The 24,456-nt window shown below is 36.8% G+C and overlaps 1 protein-coding gene across 1 annotated transcript; it reads right to left on the bottom strand.

The window, feature by feature from the left end:
- Positions 1-5,495: 5,495 nt before the first annotated feature.
- Positions 5,496-24,261, bottom strand: LOC113043220 (cyclic nucleotide-gated cation channel beta-1-like). The gene is given in 38 exon segments (XM_026202456.1): positions 5,496-5,930; positions 6,194-6,386; positions 6,530-6,676; positions 6,756-6,874; positions 6,986-7,069; positions 7,449-7,546; positions 7,654-7,813; positions 7,902-8,043; positions 8,143-8,265; positions 8,363-8,427; positions 8,521-8,607; positions 8,738-8,788; positions 8,870-9,078; positions 9,541-9,741; positions 10,723-10,877; positions 11,095-11,193; positions 11,413-11,454; positions 12,074-12,239; positions 12,523-12,736; positions 12,738-13,336; positions 14,023-14,056; positions 14,366-14,648; positions 15,334-15,393; positions 15,830-15,970; positions 17,129-17,417; positions 19,189-19,213; positions 19,298-19,373; positions 19,470-19,533; positions 19,613-19,722; positions 19,924-20,011; positions 20,112-20,136; positions 20,881-20,983; positions 21,068-21,096; positions 21,213-21,315; positions 21,406-21,469; positions 21,625-21,646; positions 22,129-22,207; positions 23,908-24,261. Coding segments are annotated over 37 exon segments (4,734 nt in total). The 5' UTR covers position 22,207; positions 23,908-24,261; the 3' UTR covers positions 5,496-5,744.
- Between the last annotated feature and the right edge of the window lie 195 nt (positions 24,262-24,456).

The raw sequence follows: 24,456 nt of genomic DNA, 5'->3' as shown, positions 1-24,456 counted from the left end.
AAGTTTTCTGGGAACCGTAGTTTAATGAAAGACGGAAACAAACTTTGGATTTGTGTCGACAGATGGCGCAGTAATTCATGTAAACGAGAACATAAAAATGGACAATACACCTAAATATACACGAATAACCGTATAATATAGGCTCATATAATACAATATAATATAATACAGGATAATATAATATAATACTTTTTTTCATCATTGCACAATATTTTGCATCAATTAGGCCTATGCATTCTTTGCAGTGTTGCTCTCTTGCTCTCTTGTCTCTAGAACATTTGTAAAACTGACATCTTAAAGATGTTTATAAGATGTTTGTACACAGCAGATGCTTTCCAGATGAAGTGATCTTTAGCAGACATTTCATGCTATCTGGTGGCATTGGTTTAATATTAAATAACATAATTGTAAATTTTATATTAATAAATTTAATACATTTTTATTATAAAATGATGTATGTAAGCTGTCGGACAGAGATAAGTGCTCTCCACTTTTTTATTATTATTATTGCTTATGTATTTATCATGTCGCTGGACACATCCACATCTGAACGCAGGAGCTTGTCTGTTTGGTGTTGTCGTGTTGCCGTCGTCTTGCTGCGGGTCTCTGGCGGTGTGAACGCTGCTGAACGCTCGCTTTGGACATCAGTAGCGTCCTCACTGATTCAGTCACTGGCGGTATGTCAGCGACGGCCAGGAGTCTCAATGGCTTTTGATGTTGGTCTTTGCGTAGCCGCTTGCTTTTATAGCCACTGTTCCTTTGACGAAGCGGGCTTTGCTCGTCTGCTCTTGCTGGTTCCTCGTCAGGGTTTCGAGGCACAGTCAGAACCTGTGGCAGAGGAGCAGACTGTAGAAGCGGAGCTCGGGGTTTATCCGTCAATACAGCAGCCGTGCGAACCAGCGGAGGCAGAGTCGGCATCGTAAATTTACTAACTTCCCTGAATGGCCTTTCCGTTGTTATTATGGATCTTGGCATAGTTGTCTGGTTAGAGTCGAGCAGACCAATGTTATGCTTGTTTCCTGTCACCCGGAGTTGTAGGTGTGTGGGTGTCTGGCCAGTGTGCTTCACATTCACAGACTCTCGATGCTCTGACAGAATCTGGACATAGTTACACTGCCGGATGACTGAGGGCAGAAACGGGCGAAAGCCAAGGGATGTTCCACAACTCTCTTGAAACATTTTCTAGCGCTCTTCTCTGTGAGATTATGTTTTCTGTTTTCTCATTGTCCACTATATTCTCTTAGAAGCTTGAGTATACACTCCTTCACCCATTATGACGTCATAATCATAAAACGATTTGGAATGTAGAACGTTGATTGGCATTTGAGTTCAAAGTCAACAAATGATAGGCTACATACTTAAGTAACCAACTCGATTTGACCGTGTCTTGTTTGTTACATAAATCATGTATTTGTTTCTCTAATAATAATCTCTGTCATTACTGTTTTATTTGACATTCATTTATTTTAAAGAAAGCGTCCCATTTTAATAACGGAGTTGAAAAAAAAAAAACATGGCAAACGTTTTAAAAAATAAATCGAAGTGTGGGATTTCTTCCTCTCTGGCTTATTATTGGTAAATCAAAGAAACTATTACAATTGCTGTAATTTTATTATCAAATTTAATTTAATTTAAATTCAGTTTATTTAGGTTGTTCTGTAATTCATTCATCATTGGTCAAACCAATCAGAGTAAGCTCATTTATATAAATGACTATGATTTTATGAAGTTCATTAACATGCACCACACACTTATTAATACTGTCTGAGCATTTATAACTCAACCACTTCAGGTACTTTTTTAGTTAATTTAAAAGGTTATAAAAGTTTGTTTTTCTACTTTGAACCCACTTGGAAGTTAGGTCTCTCTGATGGAGAAGTGTTCGGTGGGACAAAGCCAATTGAAAGACTCGTCAGCTGTGGGCAAAAAAATATTTTCCTTATGTAATATCTTCCAAATGTTATATCTGTAATTTTGATTATGAAGTATGATGTACTAATTATTAATGAATTATTTGAAATACTAAAAATAGTACTACAGCCAAATCAATAGCAGCAACAAGCGGAAAAACTTAACAACATCAAGAACACTTTATCTGAAAAGCAACATTATTCTCTTTATTTCTCTTCATATTCAACAACAGACAGAATACTAATAGGGTATGCACACTCATTGTAGAAGAATGGAAAGACCTTCTCAGTGAAATTGTGTGTGAAGGTGTGATAGACCGTCTCTCCCAGAAGATCAAGTACAGGTTCACCCTCACTACTGTAGGTTTCGCAAATCCGTGCAGACTCCAGAGGATCTGTGACACTAAGTACTTCCCCGTCATGCCCGATACACCAGATTCCACTGGGCAAGCCGTTGGTTCCTCTTCTTTGGACAGACTCTACGGCAACCTTCAGGCTTGAACTGATGGTAAAACTACGGGCATTATTAACTGTATTTACATTTATTTTGAAAGATGAAGCTCGCGGTTATGTAAAGGGGCGTTACATTTCCGACAGTGCTTGCGGTGTTCGGCCAATCACAATGCACTGGGTCAGTTGACCAATCAGAGCAGACTGTGCTTGTCAGAAGGAGGGACTTTGTAGAAAACCTGTTTGAGAGAGGCGGGGCATAGAGGACCTACAATAATGTACAGTATTTGAAAATTAAAGCATGTCAACATATTCTGTTAAACCAAATACTCAAAATAATGATCTTTAAAAAAGCATCATATGACCCCTTTATTTTTTAATTGTTTGAAATTGTGCAATCTCATCTGTACATATTCTTATGATCAGCTTATGCCACAGTGATGGTTATGTTTAGGATTGGGGTGGAGGGTTCATCCTTACATTTTAAAAATTAAAAACGTATTCATCATTGTGATTTAAAAAAAATGTCATCATTAAAGTAATTTGTATTGTACCCTTAACATGTTTAGGTTTAAAAGTTTTGTGACTATGTAAAAAGTTACTTGGTTGCACCTTTTAGCATTTGTAAATAATTTGTAAAACTTCTTACATTCATCTTAAGTGCCAATAAATCACTCTCAAAATCTGTTTGCTGCATGAGCTCCATGATCTCCTTCAAGAAATCAAGTTCTGATCACAGAACTCCCTAAAATTAAGACATTTGACTTATTAGAACATTCAATATTCAAAAGTTGACTTAACATTAAAATGTTAAACATCTACAAGGTACCTTATGTTCCTCAGTGCCCTTGACGATATGTGTGATTTCTGTGCTCTTCAGATTGTCAACAACTTTCACAGAATACTGCTCATCATCACAACACACCAGTGTCCATTTCACCTGGTGAACTTCACACTGCTCCTCTAAATTCTGTTTGTGAAGCAGGAATGCTTGACTTAAGTTTCCTAGAGCCAAGTTAAAAGAAGGAGTGTCGGCAGATATTTGTCTGCATTCTGAACACTGTCTTGAGACACTGACATGCCAGTACTGCTCAATACAGTCTCTGCAGAAATTGTGGTCACACAGAAGCACCACTGGGCAATAGATAACATTGTGACAAACAGCACACAAAAAGTCTGCATTTTGATGCCATTTCTTGCACCCCTAACCCAGTTCACTCCAATGCCACATCACATAATCACAAAATCATCCACAATTTCTGCATGCATCTTCGACATTTTGATGTACAAAGAGCGTGATGATGAATGAACAGCAGATCAGAGTAAATTTTTTTCAATCCGTCGATTTAACCTGTTCAAAGAACCTGTCTGCTTGATTCATTTACGAAAAGGTCTAAATCGGTTCAAACAGTGCGGGGGCTGAGCGTGTGGTTGTTCTAGAGCAAAAATCAGTGTCTTGAACTTGATGCAACCCGAAACCGGTAACCAGTGCATGGAGATAAAGATTACTGAAGCTAATTACTTCAGATATTAATTGTCTAAGAGTTTGTAACAAAATGTGATGATTTAGAATTGTATTGTTTTGATGCTACTGTTATTGTAACAATAGTACACTGTATATCCTGTGTATGTTTCTGTGTAAGAATTCTTACTCTGCAATAATACTTTTTTTTTATATTTTGAAAGAACAGAAAAGCATTGTACAGTGGAGCATCGAAGAAGAATAAACAGATAGTCATACAATCATTTACTTTAATTCTGACACAATTTCAAATCACTCAGCACTGACCTAGAGATTATTATTTACAGTTATTTGAATTATTTACAACTGAATCACTCAGGCCATAAAACATTTTAGCTGCTCAGTATGTACTAAACACATTCTAAACATTCTGAAACAGCAATATAGCAATCAACCAGCAATCAACATTTACACAAGTAAATAATACTCATAAATAAAGCTTGTACATAATGTCTAGCTGCTATATAATGGAATATATAAAAGTATATATTCCATTTTACATGTTATTTTTCAACAAGCATGACTAACGTTCCAGTGTTTGACGCACAATTATATATCAAGGAAGCTATAAAAACAAGAACACATAATTAAAGTCATCAGAGACAGTTTATATTAAAAAGGCGATTTTCATTTTCAAACCTTCTGCCCATCTGTTCTTGCTTCTGAAAAGCTTTTAACTATTTGATTTTAGTTCATGGCAGCAACAACTTTAACTCCTACATCTGGATATCAAGAAATGAGGAATAAAATCACTTGTATTTCAACACTGATACTATTATCTTCAGTAGACAGATGTTGCACAGAGAAATTAATAGACCTGAAAGTATAACAATAATTCCAAACTACAAAAAATGTTACATATTATTGTGCATATCATATTAATGTGACATCTTAATTTTATACGTACTGTAGAGTGTTTCAAACAGGCCACACAGCTTAAATGCATTGCATTTTTAAGTGAACTGTTAGGACACTGGGATATACTTTGTAAAACTGAGACGAAATGCTACATAATGCTAAAAGACATGTATATATGAGCTCATATAGCAATGAGCACTGAGGGTGTGTACAGTACTTAACAAAGTTCTATGTTTATTTAGGCACTTGGATAGCAGAAGCAAACAAGATTTCAGGTCTGTTTTAATGCAATAGCTCTTCATCAGGGAGGTGAACAGATGTAAGCACATACATCATGTTATTTATCAAGTTTGAAATAATCTTATTAGTTGACTATTTCTATAATTCACTACAGTAACTAACATATGACCAAAGCTAAAAGACCTCATAGGTTATGCTAGAATGATATGCGGTAACTCTTTAGAATAAGGTTCCATTAGTTAATGTTAGTCAACTACTTTCGTTAACATGAACTAAGCAAGAACAATCCTTCTACAGCATTTATAAGTCTTAGTTCATGTTCATTTCAACATTTACTAATGCATTATTTAAATCAAAAGTTGTGCTTGTTAACATTAGTTAATGCATTGTGAATTACCATGAACTAACAATGAATAACTGTATTTTCATTAACTAACATTAACGAAGATGAATAAATACAGTAATAAATGTATTTTTAATTGTTTGTTCATGTTAATTAATACATGAACTAACATTAACTAATGGAACCTTATTCTAAAGTGTTACCTGATATGCTTATTGATGTATGAGAAGTTATATTCTGCTTATTACTGTATATCATTAATTTAGATTCTGAATGAGAACGAAATGTGCATTCCTGAGTTCACTGACCGTACCTGACCTCATGACCCATTTCAGAAGCAAAACACTGGAGCACAACAGAGTCCTGCAAATGATTTCTCAGCTGTCTGGGTTATTTCATAGCTGCATTATTTGCCACCTGATTACTTCTTTTCTATTTCCTCCTCTGCTGGGCCCTCTTCAGTAAATGCATTCCTGTCTCCAGCGCTGGTGGGGGTCGTGGGAATTTGCATTGAACTGTCTGATATCTGAGACAGAGTATCTGCGTCTTGATCTGAGTGCACTTCATGGACTGGAGAGTTGGGCGCCGCAGAGGAAGAGATGGAGTGCTACGTAAGAAAGTAGTGAAAGAAATATGTTTGATAGATAAATATACATTTACAATTTTTTTTTACAACTATAAATAACATTTATTTATACTACAGGGCTTATGAATGCTTGAATCTGATCGGCTGACGTACGTTCTGAGGTGTGTAATTATTTTCAGGGAAAATAATGAATATTTTATATAGATATATAATATTTTTTTCTATAAATTTTTATATTAATTACATTTAAATTAATTTAGTTAGGTCAAATTCAAGGTATGTACCTGCAAGGAGACACTTGATCTGTTGCTCCTGTCCTTAAGTTTGGACCATGTTCCTTTCATTCCTGTTTTCTCTGTCATCTCCAGCGCAGCTTTTAACAGTTTAGGCGTCTCGGCTCGAGGAGGAATAATCGGAATGAGCTCCTTTTCTTCCTCTTTCTTTTCAGCAGGCTTTTTATCCTTCATCACCATTTTCCTTCCGGGCAAACAGCAAGTCACAGATTATTTGAACAGAAGCTAGGGCTGGAATATTGCCTGGTGAAATACTAGTAGACTGGTCAAAGTAAAACTTGGGAAATCCTTATGGCTCATTATTTTCCTTCCAGTGGTTGCACTCACCTGGCTTTCTTGCGCAGTAGTTTCTGGGACTCTGGATAGTGCACCAGGATCTCATTCAGGTCCCTTTTGGTCAAGATGAGGAGGTTAGCAAAACCACGCGCCACAACATTAGCTGTCCGCCGGTTTACTCCACCCACAGCAAGCAAGCTTTATTGGAGAAGAAGACATGAACTAAGAGTACATTTGACAATGAGGCACTGACAAAACTAGATACTGCAGCCCTTACCTGACCTCTCCAAACACAGCTCCTGCTTTCAGGGTCACAAACACTGTCTTTCCATCGGGACCACCAACTACCTGGACTTCCCCTGCCTTTATAATGTACATCTCACGACCCACTTCATCCTGTAATAAAAACATTAATGTATCTCTACCTTTACTGCTATAGTAAATAGATTTTTTTTTTCAGTAAATCTGTCTGTTATGCAGGTTAAACATCTTCTTTATGTTCCTTGCCTTCTTGCAGACATAGTCTCCTGGAAGGTACACTACTGATCTGAGCCTCTTCAGCATGTCAAAGATCATCTGTCTATCACAGCCCTGAGAAAAGCACAATGATGCAGGGAAAAAGAGATGCAGATAAGGAATACAGCAGGTTAAAGATTTACCTAATTTTTTTAATAAAATGCAAGTAACCTAAGGCACTTACAATTGAAAATAACAAGGTCATGTACTTTAGTGTTTTAAAAGTAGAATGTAAAATGTTTATTTATGCACATATATACTGTATATATATATATACACACATTTTAACACCAACTGAGGCAAATAGTTTGCACAATTAAATTTAAATTCAATTTGTCAACATTTCAAGATTTTATATTCAATTATATATGTAAATATGTTTATTTTTTATAAATATTAATTCAAATTTTACTGTATTTATTCAAATTTATGCAGAATACGTTTAAGCACTTGCCTGGAATAGTGGCACTTTACTTATAATGTTGTAGCTGACGTCCACTGCTATATCCAGCCTCATCTTGTCAGGTAGTTGATCTAATAGCTCTTGTTCATCTGCATAAAACCACAAAATGTCTATTTCTATATAAAGCAATCAACTGTCCATTATAGATGAATGCCTGTAATGTATTTTGGAGTTGATGTTTCTCTTGTGGTCTTACCCAGCATGCCTTGGGACTGCCACGTGTAGCTGTACCAGGTTTTCACTCTGTTCTGCACATCTTTAGGGATGCGGTAGGAGGCCATGTACTTCACCGTGTTATCCACACAGGCACGATAGTTTGTCTGAGCCGCAGTCGCTGCACCAACAACGTCTCTCATCTGACACAATGCAAGCCTCGATCAATGATATTAAACACTCTTGAAGACCAATCAGATGATGCCTTTCAAACAGTGAGAATGGCCTTACCTGACCAATCATGATGGAGAACACAAACACTCCAATAAAGTAATTGATGAGCTGAAACACAATCTCAAAAAGTGTTGTGGGTCCTGGCAGACCACCAATGGTCAGCAAAGTCTTCACAGCAAAGTAGTAGCAGCGAAAATAACTGAAAAGTGTTGATGCATCAATTTCAGCCAATCATAAAAAAAATAGATCAAATGGACTGGATGTAAACGAAAGCTAAAAACAGAACTGATTAACTTACCTATTGCCTGTCCCATCATAGGTCCAATCTGAGAAACCCAGACCTTGATATGAAGAGCCCCAGTAGTACAGACATGCATTGCAGTGGACGGCATACAGCAAGTAGGTGGTGGTTCGAATAACTCTGATAAATGAAATGAGAGATACGAACGGGCATAAATTCTCCAAATAAAATCTTTAAAAGATTTCAATCGAAAGGTTTATAGAAGTTAACAGCTAACCTGTAAACGTAAGCGTTGGTCAGTATAGCTTCCAGACGCTTGTTGAACTCAAAGAAAGACATGAACTGCACAAAGGAAGGACACATTAAAGAATTAGCTAAGTTCATCGTGGACTTATCTTTCTAAAGTCCAGTTAGACGGTCAGAGTAGCAGCTTGCCTTCATAATCCTGGGTAATCGAAGAAGTGGATTAATCCCTGTTTTGAAGTAAAGGAGCTCCAGAGGAAGTAGACTGACCACATCCAGCTGCAACACAGGAAATGACATCCTCAGACTACAGAATGTGTCCAGTACCTCACAGCATCAAATTTAATCAGTCTGAAAAAGTCCAAATTTGTATTTAATGAAACGATAAAGAGCGTAAATGTCTCACTACCTTGAATCGCACAGCTTTGATGTAATTATCTCTCATCTCTTTCTTGCCGGTCTGAAAACATATTTTTCAAAACACAGCGTGAGAAAACATGAATTTGATTCTAATATTTTGCTTGTCTTTGTCTATATTTACCACAAGGTCTCCATGACGCACAAACTGTAGTCTGGGTTGAAAGGCCAGGATGTCCAGTATGTAAATGGAATCACATAAGTAGTCAATCAACAGCCAAACATGGATGTTTTCTGGTGTTTGATATGGAAATGCCCAACGTACAGGAATCATCCATGCGTTCCAGTTAAACGCCAAAGACACGCAAAACAGCCATAGTACGTAGATCAGATCTGCAGAGAATACAGAGCAGTGGAAGATTACTCAAATGGTTTATGCAAAACAAATATTGTGGTGCACCACAAAAAAATGCATAAAACTAATTTTAAGAGTTGCGAGGTTTGAATTGAAATGTATTTAAATGTTTTAGCAATATAATAAAAATATAAACAGAAATTACATTAAATCACCAATGTGCACCAAATGCATCACTTTATACAAAAGCGCAATTTCTTTATTTTATTTTATCATTTATAAACCTGATGCTTAGTTACCAAAGGCTTAAGTTTAAAAATGAGAGAGGAATGTGAAGCGTAGGAAGAAAAGGGTGTGAGAACACAAAAACTGATGGAAAATCAGTAACTGATTGGATTCATGTGCAAGTATGGAATGCCAAGACAGCTAAAATTACACAGTTGTAGTCTTCAGGATTACAAAGAGAAGAGAGGAGTGCAAGAGACGGGAGGAGCGCTCACTGGTGAAGGGGTCGATGCTGGATGGAAAACGGTACTGCAGAAGCCGACCAATCTTAGACTGAGGTTTCACTTTACAGCACAGGACCTTTGTTTTCTCCTCTTCTTTCTCGTCAGAGGCCTCGGGTACCTCCTGCTCTGATTTCTGCTCTGCTGGAGGTTCAGGAGGAGGAGGAGGAGGAGCTGGAGCTTGCTTAGCTGGGGCTGTTCATAAAAGACCATATTATTTGGTACATACACTTTGAAACTGTAATAGCCCTCTTAAGGATGTGTACACTTAAAGGGTTATTCCACCCCAAAATGAAAATGTTGTCATTAATATTTTTTGTACACGAAGAAAATAGAAATTTGTTTATTTTAAATGAGAAAAATCAAACAACTAGTCTCCTCTCTATCACTCTGCATCACTGTAGCGCCAATTTTGGAGAACTTCTGCTGAACACAAAATTCGTACACTATTCTGTGTCAGCCGCAACACAAGGATACGTTTTCTACGTCTATTTACACTTTGATTAGAATGAAAACAGCGCATCCATGCAGCGCAGCTGACACAGCATGGCGAAAGCATTTTGCGTTCAGTAGATATTCTCTCAAATGGTGCTACGGTGATGCAGAGAGACAGAGAGGAGACGAACTGTTGAATAAAGTCATTATTTTTGTTTTATTCACGTACAAAAAGTATTCTCGTTGCTTCATAATGTTACGGTTAAACCACTGATGGCAGATGGACTATTCTGACGATGCTTTTTATACTTTTCTGGACCTTGACCAGTGTTATTTCTGAGTCACAAGCCTCCTGGTTTTCATCCAAAATCTCTTAAATTGTTTTCCAAAGACGAACGAAGCTTTTACAGGTTTGGAACTTGGGGGTAAGTGATTAATGACAACATTTTCACTTTGGGGTGGAGTATCCCTTTAAGTCACACATAAAATGCATGAATTGAATGCAAAGAAATTATAAAGCATTTCTCAACAATTTTTTTTAGACAACTAGCCCCAACTAAAATTGGGAACTATGTTCATTAAATAATGTTTGAAAACCAGCGTCCAAATACTTTTTGTCTTGATTATGCACATTATATGTATTTTTTCCCAACAAAAAAAAAAGAATTTTTGCTAGGATCTATCTCCTGAGATTCTTTATAATAAATGCCCACTTAGTGTCATATTCTGGGTTTAACTCACAGGCAGGTGGTGTTTCATCATCCGAGTTATCTGGATCAATCAGCTTCTCTTTGACTCGCTCGGTTCTCTCTTTGAACAGCTTGACCAGCTCCTGTAACCTCTCATTTACTACAGTACTAGTTTGGCTGGCTGAAGAGGATGGCCGCTGATTTAGCCTGAAGACCGAAGATAAATACTGCATTAAAAAAAAGTCACCAAGACAATCCAATATATATATATATATATTGTTCCTGGGTTTCCCAAAGCACATTAAAGATCATCAACATAATTTCCAACTAACCTATATATGCAATGTGTTTTGCGCCACATTTCCAGCAACATTTTCATGCATTCATGTCAATTTCACATTTTAAAAGAGTATGTATTTGTTACCCATCATCTGCACTTGAGATGCTACTCTGGCTTGGCCAGGCCCGGACTGCAGTTTCTAACTCCTCTTCTTCCTCATCATCTTGTGAGTAAAGTCTTTTGCTGTAAGAAGACAACATGAGTATGTATAATGGGGCTCTGCAGGACTAATTACAAAAATAAGACAAGTTAAAATAAATGCATTGAAAAATAAAAACTCTGACATGGTAAGTACGGTAATGGGAAAGTCTTCACATACTTAATAATAGGCACACAAATGCACAAAATGAAGACGAGAATATGGATTGGATTGTTCTGAGAGATTTATTTAAAACATCTTACATCTTGGTCCAAATTGTCTGTTGTTTTCTGTCTCTGCATACACTGTTTGCATCCAGTGACATGTATATATGTGCGTAAGTGATTGTGTGTGCACAGACAACAGAACAGAAAAGAAACAAAACATAAAATGTATATCAATATTTGTGTATTTTGTACAGTTGAACTTGTTAATTCAATGTTATTATTAATCCTGAGTAGTTAGGTTTCCAGATTTTCTCATTTTACATTTGAAAACCCTGGATTAACATTATGATTTGCATATTTATGAGGGCAATAACACTGATTGGATATGAACAGCACACATGGCTTTCAGAGTTTCCCTCAGAAAGTGGGAAAGTGGAAGTTTCTGTGAAATATGAAGTATAGTTTGGGCCTCATGATATCACAGGACAAGTGCAGTGCAATTGTCTTTATATTTATATATTTTTGGTCACATATACCATTCAACCATTTTGAAAGAAATCCATGTGATCTGGAATTTCAAATGAGGGTTCAAGTTGTTCACATGAATTCACCACATTAATTCTTGATTTGAAAGTGACTTCTGTGTGAGCAGTGCTGCATACATTGCTACACTGACAAAAAAATAATGCCTGTGAAATATTGCTAATGTAAGCACACTTTTCTACATCCAATAATTAATCAGACAAGACAGATTTACCTGGTCCGATTGGCTTTACGGGCACCAGGGACGGTGAGGGTTTTGAGGTTAGGGTCCTGTGGGTTTATTATTGGTGGTATGGGGCGAGATCGTCTTCCTCCTTTCCCTCGGTCTGAGTCAACATCTTCGACATTCACGGCCGGGTGCACACTCAGTCTGGAGCTCACTGGAGATTAGACGATACTCGATAAAGAAACATGCAAGAAACCTGGACACTGACACCTTCAACAGTACCCTCTTCAAGACTTACCTTGAGGTGAAATGGACCTTAGGGAATGAGGTCAATGGTTGGAACATAAAGAGGTCACTTTGGTCACTACAGGCACCCACAACCTAACTTTTTTCTAAGTCACATTTGGCAGCAAGGCATAAGAAAAGCATAGCACAGACTAGTCAACTAACAAAAAACTAACTAACTAACTAACAAAAAAGCTGAAAGCGTGGATCACCTGAGGGTCTAGCAGAGGTGGGGTCATCCTCAATGTGGAAGGCAGGGTTGTAGACACCTGACAACTGCCTGGAAGGGGTGATGGGTGGCAGACGGGGGTAAGAGGGTACATTGGGTAAGTCTAGGACGGAGCTTGGGGAAGAGGGTGAAGGGGTACGGGGGGAATGCAGTGGGGACTGGTGGACGAGACGGTCCAACTCCAGATCCCTACTCTTCTGCGGTTGCTCCTTGGGCATCCTGCTCCGGTTTAAGTTTGTTGAGACGGCTCTGAATGTTAGAGTAGCACTGCTGGGCACACTGTGGAATGTTGGATATCTTCTGTGGAATGCTGGTTATCTTTTGTGGAATGTCGGATATTTTTTTTGGAATGCTGGAGAGTTGTTGCGGAATGTTGGAGACCTTTTGTGGAAGGATGGAAAACCGTGGACGGCTGGTCAGTCTTTGTGAAAGGCTGGATACCTTTTGCGGGAGGTTTGAAATTTGTTGCGGAATGTTGGACAGCTGGTGTGGGAGGCTGGATAACTGCACGGGGAAGCTGGGAAAATGAGGAGCACTAAAAAGCGTCTGGTTTGGGAACTGTGGGGTGATTTTGGAGAATCGCTGGGAAATTTGCTGCGGTAGCTGTGCCAGTTGAGGAGGGAGTGACGGCAGCTGTTGGGTGATTTGAGAGAGAGCAGGGGGCAGATTGGGCATGGAAGGCACTTTGGGCAAAGTGACGTCAATGTCTTTCAGGAACTGGTTGAAGTTGTCAAGGGCCTGTGGCGCATATGGTACACGCATGAAACATCTCTTCAGCACATCACATCTGGAGGGGACTGTGGGGACAGTAACACATAGTCAAAAATATTGAATATTACATGAAATGTGTACAATATTAATACTCTGTCTTATAGAACATATGGTGGCCCAGTAATGCACAACAAAGCGAAAACGACACAACACAATGCACAGGACTAATTTAATTGTGTTTTGGCTTGTTTACGTTGTATTGTGAAGATATCGTTGTGTTGTTCACTTATGGAACACCATATGAACATTCTGATAATAATCACTTTATCACTTTACCCTTATCACTTATCACTTTATACTTTTTTTCCCCATTCAGTATTTAATATTTATTTTTAAACCTATTCTAATAATACTATTGCACATATATTTTCACAAATAATAATAGCTGAAAATGATAAGTACTGTATTTACAATTAAACAGGATACTGCAGGAGACAGCAATTATTTCATAAACACTTGTGCTGGAAAACATACTGGTTTACATTACACTTTCTGGTTGTCAAAAATGAGCACAACATGCCCATAATTAATGTGAACTACAATACAATGGCAATAATAAATAAAGGTTTGTCTTAAATGGGCCACTGTTTGAATAATTTGCACCTGAGTAATAAATAACATCAGTTGTGATTTAATTCTGTGGCTTTTTATCATGTTAGCATCAGTGTGGTTACATGATCTACTCTGAATGACTAATAAGATGAACACTCACCACTGCTTTCCTCTTCAGGAGCTGTACTCTCCACCTACATAAAGTAAAATAATAATAATATACATTTATTTCACTGTAACACAGAGAGGCAAAAATCTGCAATCTCTAATATCAAGAACAATTATGATCACTGCAGTACTGTGCTTATGAGCATAGTGTCCTGTATTCAATCTAACTTCTGAGTTTTATGTAGCATACTAGGTGTACATACACAAAGATAAATACATATCTGCGAAAGTCCCAAAAGTAAAACAATGCAAGAGAGTTAAAGCCGGAGCACTAACATGAAGAACTTGTCAGAGTTTAGGTAAGTTAGTTGGACAGTATGCTGTACATGAATTACCTGTGAATCAGTTCTTGAGACAGAGGTGCTGGTGATGGACTGAGGTTGCTGAGTGATCGGCTCAGGTTCTTCTTCTTCTTCTTCTTCACCGGAGTCCCTGGGCTCCTCCTTCTCTTGAAGCTCCTCAGGCTCTGGCTCAGGTTCAGATTCAGGCCCTGGTTCCTCCAGTAGAGGTGAAGAGGACTTGAACTCCTCCACAGGGGTTTGAACTGTGAACGAAGTGTCTACAGCCTCTGCCTCTTGTCCTTCAGGAAGAAACTCCTTAACTGAAGGTACTTGACACCTGTGTATACACAAGGCATGACGCAGACAGCAGCCTTTATATAAACAACAAGCTAATCACATGGGTAAGCTGTGTCAGCTGTAAATAAACTCACATAAGCACAATTTTCGCATGATGGAGCAACAACAGACGCGTGCCTGTTTTGGTTAATTTTAAACATTTCCAAAATATGATAAACTATACGTTATACGCGTTACCGTCGTGTTATTATAATGAACTTACTCTGAAATCAGACGCGGTGTTTGAGAGCATCAGGTAACGCAGTGTCCGTATCCATCCATTTCTGTGCCGTTTGTTTATAAATTAACGTGATGGAAGTTTTATATGATGTTGACGCGATTAACTAGAACGATATAAATGTTTCTTTTAGAAGTGAGGAATCTGCGCCATGCTTCACAGAGACGAGGCAGAAAACAAGCACCAGAGGCGCGATTAGTAACCATAGCACCGCGAGCCTCTATGGGATGCCATGCGGTTGCCAGGACACAACATAATATTGAAATATTAAGCAGTGCACCGGAAATGCGTGTACTGTAATCATTTGTCGCCATATTGTTATAAAACAATGATTTACCCTACAAATACAGATACATTACAAATAAAACATGTTCACTACCAGGAAAGCATGAGAACAGGTTGATAGAATTTATTATAAAAATAATAATAATAAAAACGTATGTCTTACTCTGCAATTTGATTTCGTATGACTTCTATATCACTTTCCTCTTCGTGCAGCACTTGTAATCTGTGACACAGAAAAAAATTATGTTATTAATGTTTTAGTAGACTATGCATATCAAGCATGTTAGCAAATATTTAATATTAAAGGGACAAAATGTGAAATTTCAAGAATTGGTCACTGAAAAACCAACAGTTGTGGTGCTTAATATTTTTATGGAAAACATGATACTTATTTTCAGGAGTCTTTGATTAATAGAAAGTGCAAAAGAAAGCACTTATTGGAAATATTTTGTGACTTGAATAAAACTATATAAGTTTTTAATCTTACTTGCCTTACCATTGAGTGGTAACAAATTACAATTTCCACAAAATATTCAGAAGCAAAAACGGGTTTCAACATATTTCTGTCTGTATGTATGCATATCAAGGATACACATTTATCATACAAACAAAGAGGGGTTAGTTTGATTGATTTTTTTTTGTTGGTGTGCATGAATTACTCTTGATCAACGTCTTCTGGCTCTTCTGCAATGGTTTGAATACCAAACCGGGCCTGTGCCAACTCCCTGACAGCCATCTCTGCTGTCTGCCGTGCCACCTCTTCTGCCATTCGAGCCATCACCAGACGCTCCTGTATCCACCTGTACCAGAGAACAGCACCACAAATGTGACCCTGGACCACAGCACCAGGCGTAACTGTTGCAATAGCCAAAAAAACATTTTATGGTTCAAAATTATAGATTTTTTTTAATGCCAAAAATCATTAGGATATTAAGTAAAAATCATGTTCCATAAACATATTTAGTAAATTTCCTTCCATAAATATATTTAAACTTAATTTTTGATTAGTTATATGCATTGCTAAGAACTTCATTTGGACAAGTAAAATTTGCACATCATCTGAAAGCTGAATAATTACAATTAAGGCTTGTTTTTCACTCTTACAGTAATAGTTGACCCAAAAATAAATGAATGAGTTTGTTTCTTCATGGGAACAGGTTTGGAAAAATTGACCATTATCACTTGCTCACCAGTGGATCATCTGCATCAAATGGGTGCCGTCAGAATGAGAGTTCAAACAGCTGAGACAAACATCACAATAATCCACAAGTAATCCACACGACTCCAGTCCATCAATTAAAGTCTTGTGAAGTGAAAAGCTGTGTATTTTTCAGAAACAAATCCATCAAGACATTTTAACTTTTACTTTCGTTTCTAGCCAGAGTCCATAATCCATAATAATGCTTTCAGTGAAAAAGTCCATCCCTTGTTGGGGTCTTGTATCAAAATCCTTCATAAAAATTTCCAAAGTGCTTTGGACTGTTTCCGTTTGTAAATAGTGGTTGATTCGAGCATATTTTGCCCTTGATTCAGAAGAGGTGACGATTATACAGGTGAAAGCAATTTTATGGAAAGAGGACTAGTATTTTAGCTGAAGGCGAGTGGGTGAAATGAATTATGGGAACTGAGACTCGAACCCACAACCTTCAGGTTACAAGTCCGACTCTCTATCAATTAGGCCATGACTGAAAAGGCCCTTGATGATGGATTTGTTTCTTAAAAACCTTTACCTTTTTGTTACACAAGGCATTAATTGATGGTTTGTGGATTATTGTGATGTTTCAATCAGCTGTTTGGACTCATTATGACGGCACCCATTCACTGCAGAGGATCCATTGGTGAGCAAGTGACAATGCAAAATGTCATCAAATCTGTTCTGATTAAGAAATAAACTCTTGTACATCTTGGATGGCCTGAGAGTGAATCACTGTGTTTCCAGCAAGAGAAAATTGTATTACCGTTCCTCCATAATTAATATGGCGGTGTCCTCTGCCTCTCTCCTGATGTTCTCGATCAAGGGTGTCCATCGTGCAGTTTGGGTCTCTGCGTCCTCCAGTTCTATGTGTGCTTGTGAAGGTGTGGTGACACTCAGTGGAAGAGATTGTTCCGGTGACCAAGGTGTTTGTGGTTGGGACTGAGGTTGTGAATTTGGCAGTGAGTTTGTTGCTGAACATGTTTCTTCTTGAGCCTCATCTTCAGAGTCAATCTCCTGAAGAACAAGGTCTGCAGGAGCTGACCGAGCACTGCCTGCTGGAGACACAGCCATGCTTGTGGACCGTTTTAAAACCTCACATTAGACCACCCCCCCCCCCCCCAAAAAAAAGACGTGTTTTAAACTTAATGTGATGAGGTATTTTTGAACAGAACAGTTATCCAGTTCAATAATGTACAATTTCAATTTATTTCACTTTAATAATTCCTTTACTTTTAATATTTCAAACATCAGGACACATTGACATTTGATTGCTTAGGAAATAGAAAACATCTGTAAGATTAAATAAAGGCCCATTATAAAAGGATATATTTAAAAAAAATTCTATGGTTGAGAGCAAAGTTATCTGCATGTGTTTTTCCAAGGTATTTTTATTATTATTATTATGCCAATAGAGACTGAATCCCTTTACACAGGAGTGCAATTATTAATTTCCTTTATTAATGAAATGCATTAATTGCAATATTACATTAAGAATATAAAATATTAATATACATTAAATAAATACAGATTCAATGCCAACAAAATAAAAAATACAATGTTTACACTACTGTTCAAAGTTTGGGGCCAGTAAAACTTTTAAGAAATTAATTCTTTTATTAAGCAAGGTTGCATTAAATTGATCAAAAGTGACAGGAAAAACATTGATAATGTTACAAAACATTTATATTTCAAATAAATGCTGTTCTTTTGAACCTCCTATTCATTAAAGAATCCAGAAAAAAAAAACATTTATCATGGTTTTCACAAAAACATTAAGCAGTTTTAAAAACTGATAATAATAACTGTTTCTTGAGCAGAAAAACAACATGATTTCTGATGTCACACTGAAGACTGGAATAAAGATGCTGAAACTTTAAGTAACATTAATTAACAACATCTTAAAAAATATAAAAAAAGGGAATTCAGTTATTTAAACTATAACAAGTTTTCACAATATTTCTATATTTCTGATCAAGCTTCAGCGAACATGACCTATTTCTTCAAAAAACACTTTAAAAAAAAATCTTAAGGACCCTAAACTTGTAATGTACATGTCTTAAAAGCAGCCTGAAGAGCAGCCACAATTATGTCAAGGCAGTACATAATGTGTTTTTTCTACTCTTTTCATTTGAGTACATTTTTAACACATACAGTATTAGGGAAACTTGCAGCAAAATGAATGATAATTACATCTCACGAGGATCATAAATGTTTTAAGACAAGTACAGTCAAGCCAAACTAAATGTCAGTTTGTAAAGATCACTGCAGCAACAAACACCCATCTGAGAGACGCCAGCTATTCATACAGTACTGAGAGTCTAACTTTAAGTTAATATATATATGTTTATGTATATGTGTGTGTGTTTTTGGCTAGTTATACAGTAAGTTAAACGTAAAGGTTATTAAAAATATATTTGTTATACAGTACAGAGAAAGTCAGGCATTACATTCAGTAGATTTTCATAGCTGCCTGTTCATTCAAGAAAGCTACAAAGTCACTGTTCTTCTGTCTCCACTGTCCATTTATCTGTGACTGTGTAATGCTGTTGCGCTCTCTCTCCTTGTGTTTACAGGGTTCTCAGTGTCCTCTCCCCTGTAACAGAAGGAGAAGATGGACTGAGTTATGAGTTTGTCCTACACTGCAACAGAACCGCTCACCCTGAGGTTTTTCTAATTGTATTTTGATGTCTCACAGAGTGGGTCATGTTAGCCATGCAGTGATCTTTGTGTTTTCATATTCGACTGAAACCAAGCTTGAGTTTCCAGGAAACAAACCCAGTTCGTCATTAAAAAACTGTGTTGAAAGAGGAACATCTTACTCACCATTTTGCACAATCTTCCCGGCCTCCTGGTGGAAAGAAAGGGAGTCAGTATCGAGAAACATCTATTAAACATCTGAGCTAATAATGTCAAAGCTTTACACCTCACTTACCAGACATCCTTCTTTGTTTTTAAGCACCGCTTGTGGCATTGAAAGACCAAGACCCTGAACAATCCAGCCTACCATACTGAAAACAAGAGGGACGTGAAGTGAACATCTATGCCAATTTTCCAGTAAGCAATTGCTTACTTCAAAAGAGAGAATCCAATTTGCCGTGACTCACCTGGGGGATGTTTTTGACTCGATCTCCGTCACGCTGGTTATCGACTCTGGAGGAGGTGAATAAACTGAACCAAATATGAAGCTAAACAATTACAATCTTTCAAAATATAGCTGTTTTATAGCTATAAATGTAGCTAAAAATACCTTTGTTTGAGCACTGTGATGACCTCGGGGTGGAAGAACTGGAATTTGGGGGTCTGGTCACATGTTGCGGTATAGCGTTCTGGAAGCCGCTCTTTATCCAGGTCATTACACTGTTCATACATTAAAATAAGCAATTCATCTATGTCTTGGATGGCCTTGGGGTTGGTCAATTTTAACTTTAACTTTCTAGAGTTTGGATAATAGCAATAAAGATGCTTGCTTAAGCAACCACCTTCAGTAAACGTAAGGCACCAAATTTATATCTAACAATGTCAACTTTCATCCCGTGTGCTTCACAGAATGACACTCACTTAGGAGGGAACTGAGCAGCTGGTTCCACCTCCGACTCGTCTTCTGACACCAGCTCTACTACTGGTATATGTGCCAAAGGCTCCTGATCTGATGTAGGAGATACACAGGAAATGTATGAAGCTTTAGTACTAAACCCATACAGTTTATTAGTTCAACTGTTTTTCTTAAAAGACTGACTGATACACACCTGGAAGTTCCTTTGTCTCATAAACCTGAAGTAAACAGAAAAAGAAAGAACAAAACTAATGAAACAGCAGAAAACTATTCGTTGTGATTTGCAATAATTCAACATTTTTTTTTACAATGTACCATATGAAGTCACTGTTTACAATTCTAATAAATTACTTAATTTAATGATAACGAGTTTCAGACAGGTGGACAAATGATAGTGATATATTATTAAAAAAGAAATGTGTTTAAATGAATAATAAATGCATTTTATGATTTTGTTTACATTCCTAATGTAATCTTTATTAAATATAATAAATATGAATCATTAAAACTTACCTTAAGTAAATAGTAAAAGCAAATGAAAACAGAAAGTGTAAAGGAAAGCAGAAAAAATATTCATTTTCAAAGTTAAAATGTACCATACAAAGTGAATATTTATTAACTATTTACTTAATTATTTATTTAATTCTTATTTATTAGAATAATAATAGGCATACATGGTCTCAGAAGTTTACTCTTTTTTAGATATACATCAGATAGGTATTGTTTCCAAATTAATAATATTACGATTAATGTATTTAATTGTTTTCTAAAATATAAATACAAATTTTAGCTTAAACTATTCAAAAATATATATATTTTAAAAATAATAAATATTATTGTCAAATGTATTATATATAATCTTTTAATCATATATTTTATGGTTTAGATCATTTTCACACTTTTTTTTTTTTGTTATTTCTACTATTCTGATAAAAATAAAGTCTTGCAAATAGTTTTCTAACCTCTGTGACTTCAGATTCTAGAGTCTGGTCCTGTATGTATTTCTCATCGGGCTGCGGGACCACCTTTCCAATTCCTTGTGAGATCCAGCCAATGACTCCAGCCCTGGCAGACAGAGAGGGCTCACTGTACAGCCTCCATGCTGTCAAACACACTTCATGCACAATGATTGAATATTCATAGCCTTACCTGTCCATAGAACCTTCATCCTGAAGTGACTGCAAAATAAAAAATAGAATTATATATTGATGTTATTTTGGTTTAAGTGCACATTAATATGCAATACCAAATGGTATTAAATATCAAACTACTTTAGCTGACATGAAATCAGTACTTTAGCATCAGGGTTGGCTCTCGTAAGAAGAGGACTCCCTGCAGGTTGGGGCAGTGCGCTTACGAAACCGTTGGAGATCCAGTTCAACATACCACTCTGAACACTGAAACAAACAGATTTCAGCATGTCTCATGTCCAGACAGTCCGGGAATATCTTCTGTGCACTTTACTGGAAAGATCGGTCAAAACTCACCTGTCCTTTGAGGTTTGAGATGACTGGTCTTCCTCCCTGCCTGTTTTGGCTGAACTGAACTTGTCTGCATAACAATAAAAGAGATAGAGGCTCATTGTACATTAGTATATTATATTTAGATATTATATTATATTTAGTACATTGTAAGGCCACCAAACATAAAGTGAGACAATATATATTACATTAAACCTAATAAACGATCGAGTGCTGTAAATGTACCTCGATTCGATGTTTTTCCATTCTTCAGAGAGAGATTTAAGAGAATTAGAGGTTCATTATATGAGAGGACATCAATGCAACAGCAAGACGATAATATGAGAGCATCATTTTTTATATCTAGGAATTCAAGTAATATTCAGATTCGTTTTTGAATTTATTATTGGCCTTTTTAACAGTTTCATAGATATAATATAGAAAGGGAAGCTGGGGTGTGGAAAAGGGAATGGGTTTAGAAAATGTTGCAAGCAAGATTCAAACTTATATTATCCACATGAGCACCATGGCTCATTATGTCAGATCAAGTGTGTTAACCACTAGCCCAGGGGCTTCAAACAACAAATTACTTGGCAACAAACATCTTGAATTCATGCTTGTAAAACACTAAAACAAACATGTATGTCATGACCCCATTTAGAGGCAATCAGATTACTTGCACTGTTAAATAGTCACAGATATTTGTGAGGTGTGCATTATGAGTCCATGTTAATGGGCTTGTGGGTTTACCGCAGTGATTGCTTCCTCCCTCAGATCCTCTTGTGTATCGGGAGGATGTGGCACGACCTTCACCACCCAGTTAAACATCCTGAGGGAAGGGAAAACTCTGTTAAAACTCCTATTGTTTGAGTCAACAGGGAGTCAGTCTTAACCTTGAAATAAGTGAATCATGTTTCATCCTTGTCAAGCTTAACTTAAAACCCTTCTTCAGGACCCAATTCTTGTGTATTTGCTTTACTCAACAATATTAAAAGGGAGTTGCTTCCAAGACGAGGATTGCATCCTTGGGAAAGCCCACTGAAACTTCTATTCATCCAAACTATTAGGGCACTTTTCCAGGGAAACCCCACATACAGTTTCAGAAACAGAATGATGTCACATTTCCCACATCCTTTAGCAAACACAAGAGGTTTGATAAGCTTGATGGAGAACAATAAAAGTGTTTTTTTGTGGGTCTGCAGACTAGTTCTCACGACAGGCTTGCTCTAAAATTATTTTGGACCCAATTGTCTTACATAAAATGTGATGTTATGAAAGACCCAGTATGGCAGGCCTACTGTATATGGCAGCCATTCAAACGATTAGCAAACGGTTGCATGGAAAGGGTGTTCAGGAAGTCAAGCAAAAGTCATTTATTCACTTTGATCTTTCACTCTGTCCATATAAATGTTTTGCACAAAGCAAAATGCACAAAGAAAGTTCACCCTGAGGACCAAAACACTAATCATCTGTGTTAGCATCTAAAATGGTGAAAATTTATCATAATAATAAACATTTTCCAAATCAGAATTTTAATGATTTCTGAAAGATCACATAACACTGAAGCCTGGTGTAATGTTTTTTTTTTGTAAAATTTTAGAATTGTAGTAATATTTCGCAAATAAATGCTGCTTTGGTGAAACCTATTTCAAAAACATACAAAAAATCGTACTGACCCTAAACTTTTTAATGAAACAGGAAACAGAAATGGACGAGTAGAATTAAGAAATGGTGTACGATCATGTTAAGGGTGGATTAGTGTAATGTGGGACACTGACTAATGTGGGACACTTAAGCTTCAGTGCGTTTATCTCTTCTTTAAAATTAAAGTGAACATGGTTGGTGTTGAATTCAAGCAGGGGTGTCAAGTAATTGAAATCACTTGACTTTCTGGAAATTATGTCAGAAATGTGGCCTAGTAAATCAACAAACAGGAAGAACCTCTTGTAAAGTTCACTGAAATGACATTGACATAGGATTTAGACTAAATTAATGTTAATGATATAAATCAGTTATAAATAAAACAATGTTCTAAATTGTTATCAAATTAGATTTGTGATGAATTTATACATCCACAAATTCTTAAATGATTTGGCACAAGGAACACTAATATATGTGCCATTTCCCCTTTAATTACAATTTCTGAATGTCTTCTGATTTAGATAGGGAACATCTTGGGTATCATAATCATATAACATTTTGATGTATCTTTTTGGCTTCATTTGAAAATATGATGCACAAGTCAAAATGGTTAAAAATGTCCCACATTACTCTAATCCACCCTACCATGCTAAACAGCATAGGCTAAAACCTTATTGTATAGTGTTTAACTATTTAAAGTAAGTCCACTTGAAAAAAAAATCAGAAATGTAATTTTAATTATGGTAGAAAGGATTAATATACTGGCTAATCCTAAAACACTCATCAGATCTAAATCACTACTTCCTTTAAGAGCACCATCATCATGCTAAATCATGCTAAAAGACGGATTCCAGACAGGAAGGCAGTTATTATAATCAAGTTTTTTACCTGAATGTTTAGCAGTGGTTGGGCATTCCGTGGGGATTGAGACCATTCAGAGTGGACTTCAGCAATCTGTGTGGATTAGGATTGCGGCAGCACTGGGCTAACGGGATTAAATCTTGAAGGACAGTGTTACCACTCACAAGACTACACTTAAAAACAATGGGAGCTGTTAACCAGGTTAAGGGCTGTAATGTGAAGAATTTGATCTTCTTAATACAAAATAATAATGATAATAATAACAATAACAATAATGTGCAATTCATTATGGTTCCCTTTGAAATTACAACACATCTAACGCTATATTGTTTTTCACTATTATGAAATATGTGAATTTCCTTAAGAAAAGTGTGAATATTAGTGGTAGCCTATTTGTCCATGCAAAACTTTTCAGCATGATGTCCAAATGTTCTGAGTGGTTGCTAGGGTGTTGTTATAGGGGTTGCTAAGGTGTTCTGAGTGGTTGCCGTGTGATTACAAGGGTGTTCTGGGTGGTTGCTGCCCCGGTTCAAAAACAGCAAAACCCAGAGTTTGAATTAATATACACAGATATAA

This window comes from Carassius auratus, chromosome 25 (genome assembly GCF_003368295.1).
Source record: "Carassius auratus strain Wakin chromosome 25, ASM336829v1, whole genome shotgun sequence".
NCBI classification, from domain to species: domain Eukaryota; kingdom Metazoa; phylum Chordata; class Actinopteri; order Cypriniformes; family Cyprinidae; genus Carassius; species Carassius auratus.
Note: the sequence above shows the minus strand (reverse complement) of the source record. Positions and strands in the feature narration are given on the sequence as shown.